Source organism: Syzygium oleosum, unplaced genomic scaffold (genome assembly GCF_021117445.2).
Source record: "Syzygium oleosum isolate NSW1041296 unplaced genomic scaffold, Sole_v2.1 Sole_v2.11, whole genome shotgun sequence".
Taxonomy (NCBI): domain Eukaryota; kingdom Viridiplantae; phylum Streptophyta; class Magnoliopsida; order Myrtales; family Myrtaceae; genus Syzygium; species Syzygium oleosum.
In genome coordinates this window covers 129305-145655 of record NW_026607495.1, presented here as the reverse complement: position 1 = coordinate 145655, position 16351 = coordinate 129305, and the positions used below count along the sequence as shown (strand labels likewise).

The window sequence follows — 16351 nt, the reverse complement described above, 5'->3', positions numbered from 1 at the left end:
AATGTCCCTTTGTCATCAGAAAATGGAAGATGTAATTTTCAAGTGTTCAGTTGCTTTTGTTATGCTTGCAGATTCTGTAATTTACTCAGTCTTTGATGGAGTTTGAATGCGTTTATTGCTTCTCAACAAGTATTCCTAACCACCCTTCAACATAACCTTTTGTTGAAATCAACCAAGTTTTCATAATCAATACCAATAAATTAGGTGCACGCATCCAAGGAACGTGAGGCGGTACTTCCATGGATGGGTTAGTGTTGCCATATCTCAACCATTGGTACTTTTTTCGATGATGCATTGTATCCACCGTTAAGGATTGATTAAGAGAGTTTCGTGTAGGGCAAAAGGATTTTATCCACATTGGCGGGGAGGGGGTTGTTGTTATGGGAATTACCTCATTATCATTGGTGAGATTTAGTTTGCCGTACGAGGCATATTATAGACTAATCAAATTGGGTTGACCCCCCTTTTTTTTTTCCTTTGGAAAATTAGTGATCCCTTCGGTATGAGAATATACGTATTAATGGCAAATGTATAATAGTTTCTAAATAAACGCTAAACGCTTCGGTACTCAGAAAATGGATCTCACTCTTTTTACTCCTAGACCAATCAAACTTGAAACAGTAAACGACCGGCACCAACTGCAAGTCAACGGCCCTTACTGTGTACTGGTCTATTAAGATTCAAGACTGAGGAGTTTTGCTGCACATTTATCTAGTTCTGGTACTTGAAAGTGTTGCTCCAACTTTCCTCCATACTCGAGTTAAGAGGGGGAAAAAAGAAGAAAGAGAGAGTGAAACAAATATCTTGCAGGCAATTTCCTCTAATTCATGGCGATGGAGGCTACCAATTATTCATCATCGTCATATGAAGTGCTCTTGAGCTTTCGAGGAGCAGATACACGCGAGCATCTCGCAAATCCACTTGGCACTGGCTTGACCGGTGCTGGAATAAGCGTGTTTAGAGACAAAAGGATGGCGAGGGCAGACAAGGAAATTGACCCTGCGCTGGTAGAAGCGATTGGACAGTCGAAGATATCGATACCGATCATCTCGCCGGAGTACGCTTCCAGCAAGGGCTGCCTCGTGGTGCTGGACAAGATGTTGGATTTCATGGACGCCGGGAACTATGCCATCATTCCCATTTTCTATAAGCTCAACCCCTCCGACATTGGCTCCTTCGTGGATCACAAAAAACGAGGGATCGATGGCAAGCTCCTCTCCTGGAAGTCCGCCCTGCATCGTATTGGACAGTTGGAGGGATATCATCTTGACCACGCCAAAGAGCAGTAACTCTACTCTACTTTCCTTATAAATTCCAGTGTGAAGTGATTGATGTTGAATTATCACGTTGTTATAGATTATCTTGGTGAATAATGAACTATTTGAGACTTTATGAGTACCCGGTTACTTTCTGGCCAAAACACACAGGTCTATGCTTTGAAATGGCTCCAGAAGAAAGCGTGATTGTGATTATTCAAAACAGCGCCCTTTATTTGATTTTGGAGTTCTTTCAAAACTTTTCTACTTCGCTGCACATCGAAGGTGGGAGTGGAACATCGATAACTCCTCAATTTTTTTTGGGAGAGGAGATGGCAAGCACTCTGTACATGTAAATCCTGAGTTGGTAGAAGAACTAGTCGTTTATTGAATTAGAATACGCCGTTTGTATGACTACTCAGTCTTTAGAGACAAAAACCTTGTATGGTTATCAGGTCGGACATAATAATAGATGACCCAAATCATGCTTAAGAACTCATGTGGAGCATACACTAATTCCACAAATCTATACAGACTCTCAATTCTGTATTGTCATTGATTCTATTTGTCATAGTTTTACATTACTTTTTTCATATTGCGTTGTTATCGTGGGTCACTAATTGGGTATAACTCGAGTATTCCGCTTCATTCTTCCGTCTTTCTTGTTATTTCTTCATTTAGTTTCTCAAGATTAAACGTTGTTTTCATTTACTCAAATTTTTTTTGTTTTTGGAATGGCAGGCCTATATCAGAGATCGTCTTGTATGTCACTCGGCAGCTGAAGAAAGCTGAACTAGTTGGTACTTCCATGCCAATTGGTATCGATAATCAAGTCCGCGAGATGATGAAGAGGCTTGCCGTCGACTATAGCAATGGACAAGCGGTTGAAATACCCAACAATGAGGTCCGAATGGTCGTAATACATGGCATTGGGGGGATTGGGAAAACAACTCTTGCAAAGTTCGTTTACAACCAACTATATCCTCTGTTTGAAGGCTGTAGCTATCTGGGAAACATTGGAGAGATATCGAAAACCGAGCCCTTGGAGCATCTGCAAAGCCAACTGATTTCTGACCTGCTAAAGCAAGATCCCAAAAGCTTTGATTCCTTAGGAGGTATTAACTTCATCAAAAAAAGGTTTCTCAATATGAGAGTCCTCATCGTGCTTGATGATGTCAATGAACAGCACCATCTCGAAGCATTTGCCGGGAAGCTAAGCTGGTTTGGTTCGAGAAGCAGGATAATTGTAACGACCAGAAATGCTGATCTTCTTAATATCCCTAAAGAGGTTGAGATTTATGAGGTCGAGCCCATAGATTTTGATGAATCCCTTCGTCTTTTCTGTCTACATGCTTTTGGGGGAAGTTCTCCCGATGAGAACTATGATAATCTGTCCGGGCACATTGTTTCCTCAATTGGAAGGCTTCCTATAGCTATCGAGGTTTTAGGTTCATTTCTGTACAGAAAAGACATACGAATATGGATTGAGACGTTACAAAAACTAAAGGAAGAGGAAGAGGCAAGCGATACTGTCCAAAAAGTATTGACGACGAGCTATGAAGCTCTAGATCAAAAGACAAAAGATATATTTCTCGATATAGCTTGTTTGTTTATAGGAAAGGACAAGAGAATTCCCTTCTACATGTGGGAGGACTGCGGTTTGAATCCTCATAGTGGTGTCGAGAGTCTCGTTCTCACATCCCTGGTGAAAATCGAAGAGAATAACGAGCTCTCGGTGTATGATCTATTAAGAGAATTTGGTCGAACAATTGTCCTCAAGGAAGACCTCACGAACCCTGGAAGGCGCAGCAGGTTGTGGGATCACGAGGAAGCGCTTAAAATCTTAAGCAGCAGGGAGGTAAAAATATTCTGTTTTGCAATTGTATCTATGCCATGCTTCCTTTCAGACTCTAACAAGTAGAATTCACATAGAAAAACTGTCTTAACATCCATGTACACCTCATCTTCTAATTTACCTTTTAGAAAAACTATTCTAACATCCATTTGATGTGCATGCAATTTATAAATTGATGCCAAAGTTGACAGAACTTTAATGGATGTTATTTGAGTACCAAGTGCATATGCATCAAAATAGTCAATTTCTGTCTCTGCTCATGTTGCCATTCTCAAATTGCACATTGTTTGCAACTTCTTTCATATAATTAGCCATACGATCTCTAAAACCTTCCTCAATTCTAATGTATTTTATCAAATCATCAACAATTGTCCTAATTTGGTTCACTTAAGATTCACTTAAGATCGGGAATTCTATAGTACGCTAGGCATCCCCACACTGGTATGTATTTGATATTTGGTATGCTTCCTTTCCATAATTCATATGAAGATATCTTAAATTTCTTTAAAAGATTTTGTTGTGAACATGACATGCATCAAAAAGTGCTTCTCCCCACAAATTGATTGACGATTTTGCTTGTAAGATCATGGAATTAACCATATCTACCAAACTTCGATTCTTTCTTCCTATCAATCCATTTTGCTGTGGTGTATAAGGTGCACTTGCTTGATGCACAATACCATTTTCTTCACAAAATGCAGAAAAATCTAATGAGAAGTATTCTCCTCCTTGATCACTTCTCAAAACTTCGATTTTTGCATCTCCTTGACTTTCAACTATAGCCTCATATATATTTTGAACACATCAAAAGGTTGATCTTTTGATTTCATTATGAAGACATGAGTATTTCTGGAGTAATCATAAATAAAGTAATAACATAATGATTTCCACCTCTAAATTTTTATACCTAGAGAATGATTTCTTTGTCATCTTTGCTTGTAAACATATTGCACAATCCTTCTTATTCAAATTATCACATGATATCAGGCCACTTTTATTCATAAATTTCAAAGTATTATAGCCAGCATGAGATAATCTATTATGCCCTAAGAAAGATGACTCAAGCATATAAACAAAAACAAAAGTTTCATTGATCCTTATTTGTTAAGATTTCAAGCACTTGATGCAGCTAATGTTTCCATCTTCATGAAAATAACAATATCTTAAGATTATTGGGGAAATTTGATTGCTGATGGAGATAGAACAGTGGTTTATAATTCTTTGATGCTTTATTGCATGATGTTGATTATTGTCCTTAAGATATTATTTGCCCCTACTATTCTTGCTACCAGGTTTAAAACAAATATATCTCTAGGATATACACCAAAGCCATAGAAAAACGAGTTCAACCATTATTCAATTTTTCTCAATGAATTTCACCTTTAATGTGTTAGCAAACTTTGTGTTAAAAGAGAATAAGAGAGAATGTTATGTAGAAAAGAGAGTTATTGTCGTAATGAATAGTTGTGATAAACAACGTATGATTTTTTCCTATTTGCAAACAACTAATCAACACATTTCCTAGGAATAGGTACCTTATCCCCCACCATCACCACTTTTCATGATCAATCGTATCATTTTTCATGATCAACCATCACTTCTCTTCATGTCAACAATCACCTCTTTTCATGTCCAACAATCAATTCTTTCTTGATAAGAAACTATTTCAACATTTTCTTCTTTCAATTTATAGGGAAGAAAAAAGGTTAAAGCCCTCTGTCTCAAGTTCGACAATGGTTCACACGATTGCTTCACACGTGAAGAATTTCAAAGCATGTACGAGCTGAGGTTCCTCAAATTGGACAATGCTAGTATCAAGGGAGATTTCACGAATCTACTTTCCAGTTTAAGGTGGCTTGACTGGCGAGGGTGCCCCGCGACCTTTGAAGCCAAGAACTTGCATCTGGACAAGTTGGTGATTCTTGATTTATCATGGAGTAAGGTCACTCATAAATGGAAGGGTTGGAGTCAAATCAAGGTGACATGGAACATATTTCATTTCATTTGACTCATCACCTGGAATTAACTTTGTGTGAAATATATTCTCTTTTGGATTGCAGATGCCACGATTGAAAGTTTTGAACCTCACAGGGTGTAATGAAATGCAGATAACTCCCAACTTCTCCGGTTACCTGCAGTTGGAGATGTTAATTCTCGAAAGTTGTTTTCAATTGGTCAGGATAGACTCTTCAATAAGTTTACTAAGAAGCTTGGTTTCCTTGAATTTGAAATCCTGCTGCAGTCTTAGTGTGTTGCCACGGGAAATGGGTAACATGGAAAAGCTGAAAGAGTTTCTCATAGATGGGACTTCTATACAAGAAATCCCTGAATCCATACATCGTATGAAGAAACTCGAAACTCTTAGTGCCTCCAATTGCCACTCACTAACTAAGCTGCCCGAATCCATTTGCTATACAGAAGCTCTTTCGATGCTCTTGCTGGACAACGTGAAGATCCTCGAACTCCCCTATTCAATCGGAAGTTTGGTGAAACTTAAACGGTTGTCGTTGAGGGATTGCCGGGAGATACAGAGACTTCCAGAATCTATCGGCGAATTAGGATGCTCATTGGTGGAGTTGGATATATCGGGGACGCTTATTTCGGAACTGCCCGCCTCCATGAGAAACCTGCAGCTACTGAGAGTTCTGAAGATGAAGCGTTGTCATGTGAGAGAACTTCCTAGTGCCATTAGCAAGCTAAGGAAGCTTGAAGAGATCCATGCCTCCCACTGTAGGAGTTTAAAGGGGAGCATTCCTGGTGACATTGGAAAACTACAATTCCTGAAAATATTGATCCTAGGATATAGTTGTGTTTCTAGCCTACCACCGTCAATCCAGTCGCTAAGCCATCTCCAGACCCTTGATTTACTTGCTTGCGACAACCTTGAAACATTGCCAATGCTTCCCTCGAGTTTGATTTGTCTGCGCATAAGTTCAAAGAAGATGAGCAAAATACCCGATATTCAGAATTTAGTTGAATTGGAAGACTTGATCTTCGGGTATGAGAATCCCAAGGAGCTGATAGTTCCTCCTTTGGAGTTTGAACCCGCATCCATTTTGACCGAGCCGCAGTGTCTTTGGCCCGTAAGGTTTCCGAAGCTCAAGAGCTTTGAGTTGTCTCATTCCCAAATCACCTATTTGGAATTTGAGTACGGCTCTACATGCAATTCTCAGCTCAAGAAAGTTGTCCTGATGGGCGGGAATCTTCAAGTAGTATCGAGGCTTCCCTCATCGTTGTCCATCTTGTTGATCCAAGCTTGTTTGTCGCTGCAGAGTTTGCCGACAGTTCGGAAATTGGATAATTTGTTGGAGCTAGAGCTCATGAACTCGGCTGTCAAAGAGATTAAAGGGCTTAGATGGCTAACAAGTCTAGAGCTCCTGGTCGTGTCGTGCTGCCGCCAGATGGTACATCTCAATGGCCTCTCCAATTTGATATCATTGAAGAGATTGTCTCTCAAGAACTGCAAAACCCTCGCCAATTTGCCCAGTGTATCCAACCTCACCATGTTAAAAGTCCTGGAAATCCATCGATGCCGGAAGATCCACGACATCGAAGGCCTCGAGAATTTGACATCCTTGGAGGAGCTGCGCGTGAGTGAATGTAAGGCTGAAAGATCATCAAGAGTAACAGATGCACAGGAGAGAATCAGAAGACGTTGGAGTGCATCCCCTTAAGTGTGAACATCATGTCATATAATGTGTTTGGTCTTTGCCTTCATTGTAAGAGATTGTCCGCCAAATTTTTATTATTTTTATAAATTTCTGACCATGCTATTGATGGAAAGTGGCAAAAATAATCATTCTTGTGTTTCAATTTATCAAAGAGCAGAGAAGTTGAATGTAATTTAGACAGTTTTAGGTAAAATGAAACATGATGAGGGCCAATTACCAAAGCTTGGTAAAAAATATAGGACGCTATTATTAAGAGGTTGTCTCAACGACAAATGAATTTGTTACAACATTGACGGTGAGAATATATGTAAGTTCTCTCGAATCTTTTCACTGCCCGACGAGTTCGCCACATGGAAGATAATGCGTTTGGTAACCAGGAAATAGCACTTCTCAACAACGCTAGTCTGACTTCAGATAATTGGGACAGAGAAATTGAATCTCACTCTCTGGTTCGCATTTACCGCGACGGGATCAAATCCAAGCAAATCTTAAGTTGAAATTGAAATTAGAGGGCCTGCCGAATTTGGGAGAATAAAAGATAGGACTTGAAAGGTTGGGATTCAAAAGTAAAATGCTTTGATATTAAAGGGCAAAGAAGATAGAAGTTTTCTGTACATTCAAGGCGTGACGGTAATTGTAATGTGAATTGAAAATTGAAGGAATATAACTTATAATAGATGTCGATTCATAATTAGTCTTCAAGAATCCGTTAAGGCTTCTGCCTCGAATTGGACTTGCCACAACCAACACAGATTAGGGCATCCGGGCTTATAGCCAGGATTGCTCGCCGATGCTGAAGTTAGAGTTGGAGTCAAGAGCTCCAAACCTGTTTCTCAACTTCCAAATGCCTATTCATAGGTCTTTTTACTTTGCCCATTGGGTTGGTGTTGACAGGTGGTGATCAAATTGTGACAAGTGTTAGTCGATTACGATACATGGTAATAAATCATGACAAGTACGATGTACCTTGGCACGTGGCGGTCAAACTTGTTGACACTATAGGAAAGAAAGAAGAAGAAGTGGAAAGCTGAAGAAAGCTCAAGTCTTCTATACGCATCAAATATGGATTAATATTCTGTGTAACTGAATTCTGTTCTTTGAGCTAAGGGAAAACAGAGTAGTTGACATTCTGTTAGTTCAGTTGTACTGATTTGTTTCTTCTGTTAGTTCAGTTGTACAGTTGTATTTCTGGTGTATGAGCTGTACGTATTATATAAGCAGCAAGATACACAAGAGAGAGGTTAAGCTCTCAGATGAAATTCTGAATGTAGTTCAAGTTCTTCAACTGTAAACTTCCTTTTCTTCTTTCTTCATTTCTCAAGTTCTTCACATGGTATCAGAGCTTGTCTCTGAGAGCAAAGCTGTGTATCTTGATCTTTTCTCTTGAAGAACACAGCAATGGCAGCGAGAATACCAAGATATCCTTTTCCTATCCACGTAAACATTTCTAACTTTGTTACAATCAAACTTGCAGAAGACAATTTTCTTCTCTGGCAGATTCAGTTTCACAGATTTCTCCGGAGTCAAGAGCTATTTGGTTTCGTCAGTGGAGAAATTTCACCACCACAGAAGTTACAACTCGATATTGAAGGGAACGAGATTGAAGCTGTGAATCCTGAATACAATGATTGGGTGAAAACTGATCAACTGGTATCATCATGGATTAGTGGTGCAGTTTCTGAGCATATACTAGGGCTGATCATTGGCCTGGAAACATCTTATGAGGTATGGCAAACATTACTGAATCGTTTCACATAGAAATCAGTAGCTAGAGAGTTTGAACTGAGGAGGAAACTTCAAGCATGTCAGAAGTGAAATAGAAAACTTTATGATTATCTTAGGGAATACAAACTGATTTGCGATCAGTTAGATGCAATTGGGAAGCCTGTTGATGAGATAACTAAAGTCTTTGGTGTTTTGGAGGGCCTAGGCTCAGAGTATGAGAATTTTCGAACAACTATATACTGCTTGAAACCTCAACCTGATTATGATGAGGTAATATCACAACTAGAAAGATTTGAAACAAGACTGCAAAACTATTCCTCGAGCCAGTATAATCCTAACATGGCCTATTATGGAGAAAGAAGTCTAGAGATAGAACCGAAGGTGGTACTTGACAGAGAACTGCATCAATAGAATTTTGCATTTATAGGCCAAAAAGGGAACACCCGTGGGGGACGTAACTATGGTAGAGGTCGTCCATTTGACAATCGAGTTTGTGGTTATGGATATCAAGGAAGAAGCCAGAATTATAAACCATTTAATCTGAATCAAGATTAGGAGGTTCAACACTTTAGTCCACGGAATAATTTCTATGGTTCAAATCATGGTTTTCGACCTTATGCTAGTTCATCACAGAGGTATCAAGATACTAACTCCTATCCATCTCCCAACTTAGCAGTTCACAAGAACTTTGAGGATGAAAAAGCCACAGATGGAGTTCGAGTAACTTGCCAAATCTGCAAACGTCCAAGGCATGATGCTCTTCGATGCTGGTATAGATTTGATAACTCTTATCAAGGTACATATATTCCACAAGCTCTAACAGCAATGCATTTTGAGGATTCTACGGGCAATGAATGGTATCCTGACACAGGAGCCACAGCTCACATCACAGCCAATACGGGTATAATTCATAACTCCTCAAAGTACACTGGAACTGATTCTGTAATGATAGGAAAGGGATCATGTCTTCCTATTACTCATACTGGTGATGCATTATTACTTACTGCAATTGATGCATTACCTCTCAATGATGTGTTGTTAGTACTTGAAATCAAGAAAAATCTTCTTTCAGTTTCAAAACTAACTGATGACTTTCCCTGCTCCTTTGTGTTTGATAAAAATGGTGTCTATGTTAAGGACAATCGAACCAACTCCACAGTGAAGCTCGGGCTGAAAATTGAGGGACTTTATCGAGTGGATTAGAAGGCAACACAAGCTTTGTTTACACAAAGACATAAAGCTGTTGGAGAGGAAATATGGCATCAACGACTTGCTCATACCAACACAAAGACCTTGAAGTATCTTCAACAACAACAGTGGATCAGCTATAATAAGAAAGCTTCCTCTGTATGTGGCAGTTGTCAACTTGTCAAGAGTACCAATCTACCTTTTTCTTTATCCCATTCTGTAACTGAACTTCCTCTCGAAAGGATACACTGTGATATCTGGGGTCCTTCACCAGTAATCTCTGTTCAGGGCTTCAAGTTTTATGTCATTTTTGTGGACAACTTCTCTCGATACAGTTGGCTTTATCCAATGAAATACAAATCCGAGTTCTATAATATTTTCCTTCTATTTCAGAAATATGTAGAGACTCAGTTTGACCACAAAATCAAAGTCTTCCAATGTGATGGTGGTGGTGAATTCACTAGTACCAGGTTTCAGACTCGTTTAGAAACCTGTGGTATTAAACAATATATCTCCTACCCGTATACTCCTGCACAAAATGGAATTTCTGAAAGGAAACATCGTCATGTGGTAGAATTGGGCCTCACTATGCTCTATCATGCTCGAACACCATTATACTACTGGGTTGATTCATTCTTAACTACGAATTATATTATTAATCTGCTTCCAACTCCAAAGCTGCAGATGGACTCACCTCACAGTAAACTTTTTAAACAAGTGCCCAACTATGATCATCTCAGGGTCTTTGGATGTGCTTGTTATCCTTGACTCAGACCCTATGCTCAACACAAATTTGACCTTCGATCCCTCACTTGTGTATCCTGGGGTATAGTGAGAGACATAAAGGGTATCGATGTCTGGTACCTACTGATGGTAGAATACATATCAGTCAACATGTGACATTTGATGAAGATTTCTTTCCATTTGCCAAGCAATTATCTGCAGATTATCCTCACTATACATCTCTGTATCGAAAATGGGTTGATGAGGTAACTTTTATGGATTCTACCAGGGCAAATACAGTTAGACAAACTAACAATTGTCACACTGGCCATCGACAAGATAGTGGTGTTCTGGAGGTAGGCCAAATTCGTATACCATACAATTCTAACCATTGCCCAGATCTGTCTTCATCACATTCACAAGATGTTGCTGCTCCTGGACCATCAGATTCTTCTGCTTCGCATACTACGGCACCTAGCATACCTGTTGTTGATCAAGAACATCAGTCTTCCTCCCCTCCTCAACACTGTGATATCTCTATTCATCCTATGCAAACTCGACTTAAGTCTGGCATAATGAAACCAAATCCCAGATATGCCTGCTTAGCTGAATACAGTGTCCCTCCTGAACCAAAATCACTTAAGTCAGCCTTAGCCCATGAAGGCTGGATTCATGCAATGCAAGAAGAAATGGCTGCCTTGTATGAAAATCAAACTTGGGTGTTAGTTCCCCGAACTGCTCAGATGAATGTCATAGGCTGTAAATGGGTGTATAAGACCAAGTTAGCATCTGATGGCAGCCTTGACAGGTTAAAAGCTTGCTTGGTGGCTAAAGGGTTTCATCAAGAAGGAGTAGACTATCTTGAAACTTTCAGCCCTGTTGTAAAACAAGCAACCATACGTGTTGTCTTGTCAGTAGCTATGGTGCAGCATTGGCCTATTCATCAACTCGACGTAAAAAATGCATTTTTACATGGCACATTGACTGAATCTGTTTATATGGAGTATCCTCCTGGTTTCGTCCATCCTACATTACCTCATCATGTCTGCTTACTTCAAAAGTCTTATATGGACTTCGACAGGCTCCGCGTGCATGGTTTGAGAAATTCAGCAATTTTTTACTTGAATCAGGCTTCTTTTGCAGCACCACAGATCCCTCTCTCTTTGTGTACCATAGAGGTACAGACACAATTCTCTTGCTTCTTTATGTTGATGATATTGTACTGACTGACAACTCCTCTCAACTCCTTGCTGACTTAATCAAGTCTCTGAGTCTTACTTTTCACATGAAAGACCTGGGTTCTCTTCATTACTTTCTGGGTATTGCAGCCACACGTAGTTCTGCTGACCTCTTTCTCTGCCAGACTAAATATGCCCTTAACCTTCTTACACGAGCTCACATGCAAGATTGCAAGCCAATCTCCACTCCTCTATCTGTCAGGTTTATTCCTACGTCAAATGATGCCATCCCTCTTGACAATCCCCTTGAATACAGAAATCTGGTAGGAGGTCTTCAATATCTCACTATTACTAGACCTGATCTTGCATATGCCACTAATCTTTTATGTCAGAAAATGCAGCACCCTACCATTACTGATTTTCTTAAACCGAAGCGAGTACTTCGGTATGTAAAGGGAACAATTCATCTGGGTATCTTGCTTCACTCGCATAGTACTCTAAACTTATATGGATTCTCAGATGCTGACTGGGCAGGATGTATTGATACCAGACGCTCTACTACTGGTTTTTGCACATTTCTTGGTTCCAATCTCATCTCCTGGACAGCCAAGAAACAACCCACTGTTTCTCGTTCCTCCACTGAAGCTGAGTATCGTGCACTTGCTTCTGCTACTGCTGACCTTACTTGGATCAGCTTTGTCCTGCGTGACATTAGCATTCCTTTAACATCACCTACGGTTCTTTTTTGTGATAATCAGTCTGTCATTTCACTTACTGCTAATCCTATTTTACATGCTCGAACCAAACATATCGAAGTTGATTTTCACTTTGTCAGAGAAAAAGTTTCCTTGGGATCATTACGCGTCCAGTATGTTCCTAGTCATCGCCAGCTTGCTGACATTTTCACCAAGGCATTGTCACGACTTGATCATTCCACTCTCAGAACCAAACTGGGCTTGGGGTTTAAACCTGCACACAGTTTGCGGGGGGATGTTGAGACTATAGGAAAGAAAGAAGAAGTGGAAAGCTGAAGAAAGCTCAAGTCTTCTATACGCATCAAATATGGATTAATATTCTGTGTAACTGAATTCTGTTCTTTGAGCTAAGGGAAAACAGAGTAGTTGACATTCTGTTAGTTCAGTTGTACTGATTTGTTTCTTTCGTTAGTTCAGTTGTACAGTTGTATTTCTGGTGTATGAGCTGTACGTGTTATATAAGCAGCAAGATATACAAGAGAGGTTAAGCTCTCAGATGAAATTCTGAATGTAGTTCAAGTTCTTCAACTGTAAACTTCCTTTCCTTCTTTCTTCATTTCTCAAGTTCTTCACAAAACTATCTTTGGTAGGAGTGAGCAAGATGGACCGCCTGAACCAGGATCGGACCGAACCGGCCGGTTCCTAAAAGTGGAACCGGTTTTCAGGCGGTCTGGTTCCCGATTCTAGGATGGGAATCGGACTGATAAATATATATTTTTCTAATTTATATATATATTTATTTACTTTTTAAATTTTTTGAAAAAAATAGAAAGTTTAATCTAATTTCTCCAATTCCCTCTCGCCTTTTCTAATAAGTGATTGATTCCATTGGAACCAGACCCGACCGATGGTCCGGTCCGGTCTATGGTCCCAAGACTAGCCGGTCCGATCCTCGGTCCTAGAAACTGGGAACCGGTCCTCCTGGTCCAGTTTCCGGTTCTTGGGTTAGACCGGATCGGACCGTGAACCGATCACCCCCAATCTATGGGGCCAATGAACCCTTGGCCTTTTAGATAGCAGTTTCGTTGTTGACTCCTTTAATAGAATAATTTTAGGTAGAGGTCTTGTCGGTATACTTCTAGCTAGGGGTGTCAACGGGTTGGGTTGGGTCGAGTTTTCATGACACCCGACTCGACCCGAAATACTAAACATGTGTACTTGGCCTGACCCGAAATAAGACCCGAACAAGATTTAGCCGCACGATCGAGTCAGGTCGATTCAGTTTGGGTCGAGTCAGGTCGAGTTTCTTGTTTCAGAAACAGTACAGAGCCCCCCACCTTGCTTTCCCCGCCGCTATGGCCGCTCCCTTGCACTGCGGCGCCATCGGGGCCAATCACGTCGGTGGCCTTCAAATTGGATTTGGAACTCAACGGTCTCGATCTCCACAACGAGAAAGCCATCTCCGGAGACCTTGTTGTCAGCCAATGTGGTCTCATCCTTCAACACCTTCCTATTGTGAATCAGCAACTGCTGCCCACACGGGTAGTTGTCCTTTCCCTGTACATCTTCAATGTTCTTCTTGACAGCCATTATCTACATTAGCCCGAAAAAAGAAAGGACTCCCAATCAGAACACAAACAACAACAATAATTCACAAGGCAAAACTACCCTTCTGGCAAATCCACGTGCATCAATATGATACTAACAAAAACACCAATGAGCCATTGTCCCCAACCCAGCAAATTCGACTGTAGGGCGAAAAAACACTACCTTTCCCATCCTCGTAAGTAAAAACTCGTAGAATTCTAGATTACGAACGACTCCAATCTTCTTGTAGCTCGCAATTTCCCACAAAAATCAACGGAAACAAACAAAACCCAAACGAACGAATGGATCAGAGGAGGAGGAGGGAACTCACGGTGTCGGTGGGCTGCACTTCAATTTCAAAGCTTGTAACAGTCTGAATTTTCGATCCTTTTCCCGGGATCTATGAAATGAATATTTTGGCCAATGCACTTGTAGTGAAATCTCACCCGGAAATGCGCATTCACGGGATGTTAACCTTAGGGGTAGGGCTATTACGGGATTGAGTTCGCACGACCAAAGAACTCGACCTGGGTTCGATCTTCGACCATATGGATTGACGAGGGAATGTTTTGAGCCAACCGAGACCGGTCTATTTGATTGATCGTGTCCGAAGGGCACTAGTGACAGACCCTCGCAATTATATGACAACCGAGGTCGTCCCAGGTAGAGTAAACTTAAACGTGATTTGACTTGGTGTCGGTCACGGGTCGAGAGCGTGTAATCCCAATGAGCCACCCGTTAGCCAAAGATAAGCTAAAGTCGTGATTGTTCAATTCTAGTCATTTCTTGGAATTCGGGCCCGAGAATCGAGAATTTTGAAAGTGACAATTTTGAGCGGCCGATGACGTTTTTGGCTTGCCCAACCTTGGGGCCACCCATTTCTGCAAAAAAATGGATTTCGGTACGGGACCGGAAAAATTACGATTTTGCCCCTCTGGACCCTGATGTCGATTCTGAGGTTGTTTGAGGTTATTTTTCGAGGCCGATGCCATTTTGGGGTGGCCACGGATATTTAGAGTGGTTTTGGTCAAAAATTGGAATTTCGACAAAAATTAGAAAAATAATATTATTTTATTCCCGGAACTTTGCAGTCGATTTTCGAGGGCTTAAGAGGCTATTTTCACGAATCTGACGCCATATTATGTTGGCCACTCACATTTTTGGTTAGTACGGTCGAAAAATGGAATTTCGGCCCGGGGCGGAAAAATTACTGTTTTGCCCCTGGACCCGGTACTGGGTATTCCGAATTTTGGACTGGAGAATTGGGAATTATTAAATTAGAATTTCAGCTGCATTATTGGACTTTGGACATTTTTGCCCTTCAATTATTGGATAGAGTCAAATAAGGGCCGTCGGATCAAGGGCAAAATGGGAAATCGCGTAGGATCGTGACACGTGGCGCCCCTAGGCCACTATTTTTTACCAGCTGACCCTCCTCTCTTTCTCTTCCTCCCCATTCTGGCCAGAACCCCCACGATCAGCTTTTTTTTTTCTCTCTCTCACTCTCTTCATCTTCATTTCCTCCCATCACCGCCGGTGTTGCTGCTGCTGCTGCTGCTGTTCCGCTCGTTTCAGCCTCCAATCCAGCCCGTTCATCTCGCCTTTCTTAGGTAAGTGACCTCCCCAAATGTCGCCTAGGACCTCGGGTATTGTTAGGCTTGTTTAGGGCTCGGTTTAGGGTGAATTTAGTGGCTGGTTTGCTCGGTGGTGTGTGTTGGCTGATTTCCAGTTAGGTTGCTGCTGCGTCGCTGGTTTTTGTTATTTTTACTGTGACTTATGTGGCCCGAATTTGAGGAAGTGTTCTTCATGAAAGTTGTTCCCAACATCTTGACGTATAACATATTTTAATTTGGGAATTTTTAGAAATCATTTGAGGCCATTCGAAAGCCCATCTTTGGACCGAAATAAAACTGCCCGATTTACTGTTCACCCGACCTTCGGGTCTGTTCGAATTTTTATAAATTTTTCCAGGCCTAGTTTCAAAATACTTCCTTCACAAAAGTTGTTGGGGAAATTTGTGGATATAACATATAAAAATTTCAAAGCTTTTCAAGGTGATCTGGATGTTGAAATAAATGTATTTTGAGGAAAAAACGGTCTGTTTGAGCGAACTGATTTTGGTCTGACTTCGAGGGACAAAAAGGCATGGTTGCAGATTGAACCGGATTTTTTGTTCTTCATAAGAAATGTTTATCAAGATGTTTTTTATGACATATCCAAAATTTAGAATTTTTGGAGTTGGTTTACTATTTATTTCAAATAGATTTCTGTCACTGCGCAACTGCTCAGTTTGGACCCGGTTTAGGCGATTTTGTGACTGTTTTAGGGGCTGTTCGGGACTGATTTGAGTGACTGATTATTTGGTGATTGCGGACTGATTAGGCGAAGAATTTTGAGGTTTAGGGAGCTTGGATTAGGGCTGTGATGTTGAGGTTTGATTGGAATTAATTTATGCGATTAATTATTGGGATTG

At 40.7% G+C, this 16351-nt stretch overlaps 2 protein-coding genes across 2 annotated transcripts; both read left to right on the top strand.

The window, feature by feature from the left end:
• The first annotated feature begins 827 nt into the window (after positions 1 to 827).
• LOC115661981 (disease resistance protein L6-like) lies at positions 828 to 3177 on the top strand. The gene is made up of 2 exons (XM_030584162.1): positions 828 to 1285; positions 1998 to 3177. Exons 1-2 carry the CDS (start codon positions 828 to 830, stop codon positions 3175 to 3177), a joined length of 1638 nt encoding a protein of 545 aa, XP_030440022.1.
• A 1687-nt stretch (positions 3178 to 4864) lies between these two features.
• LOC115661980 (disease resistance protein RPV1-like) lies at positions 4865 to 6816 on the top strand. The gene is made up of 2 exons (XM_030584160.2): positions 4865 to 5089; positions 5172 to 6816. The coding sequence occupies exons 1-2, from the start codon at positions 4886 to 4888 to the stop codon at positions 6783 to 6785; spliced, it is 1818 nt and encodes a 605-aa protein (XP_030440020.1). The 5' UTR covers positions 4865 to 4885; the 3' UTR covers positions 6786 to 6816.
• The last annotated feature ends 9535 nt before the right edge of the window (positions 6817 to 16351 follow it).

Coding starts and splice junctions, on each gene's coding strand:
- LOC115661981 (XM_030584162.1), top strand. CDS start 828: ATGGCGATGGAGGCTACCAATTATTCATCATCGTCATATGAAGTGCTC. Junction 1,286..1,997: donor CTTGACCACGCCAAAGAGCA/GTAACTCTACTC, acceptor TTGGAATGGCAG/GCCTATATCAGAGATCGTCT.
- LOC115661980 (XM_030584160.2), top strand. CDS start 4,886: ATGTACGAGCTGAGGTTCCTCAAATTGGACAATGCTAGTATCAAGGGA. Junction 5,090..5,171: donor AGGGTTGGAGTCAAATCAAG/GTGACATGGAAC, acceptor TTTGGATTGCAG/ATGCCACGATTGAAAGTTTT.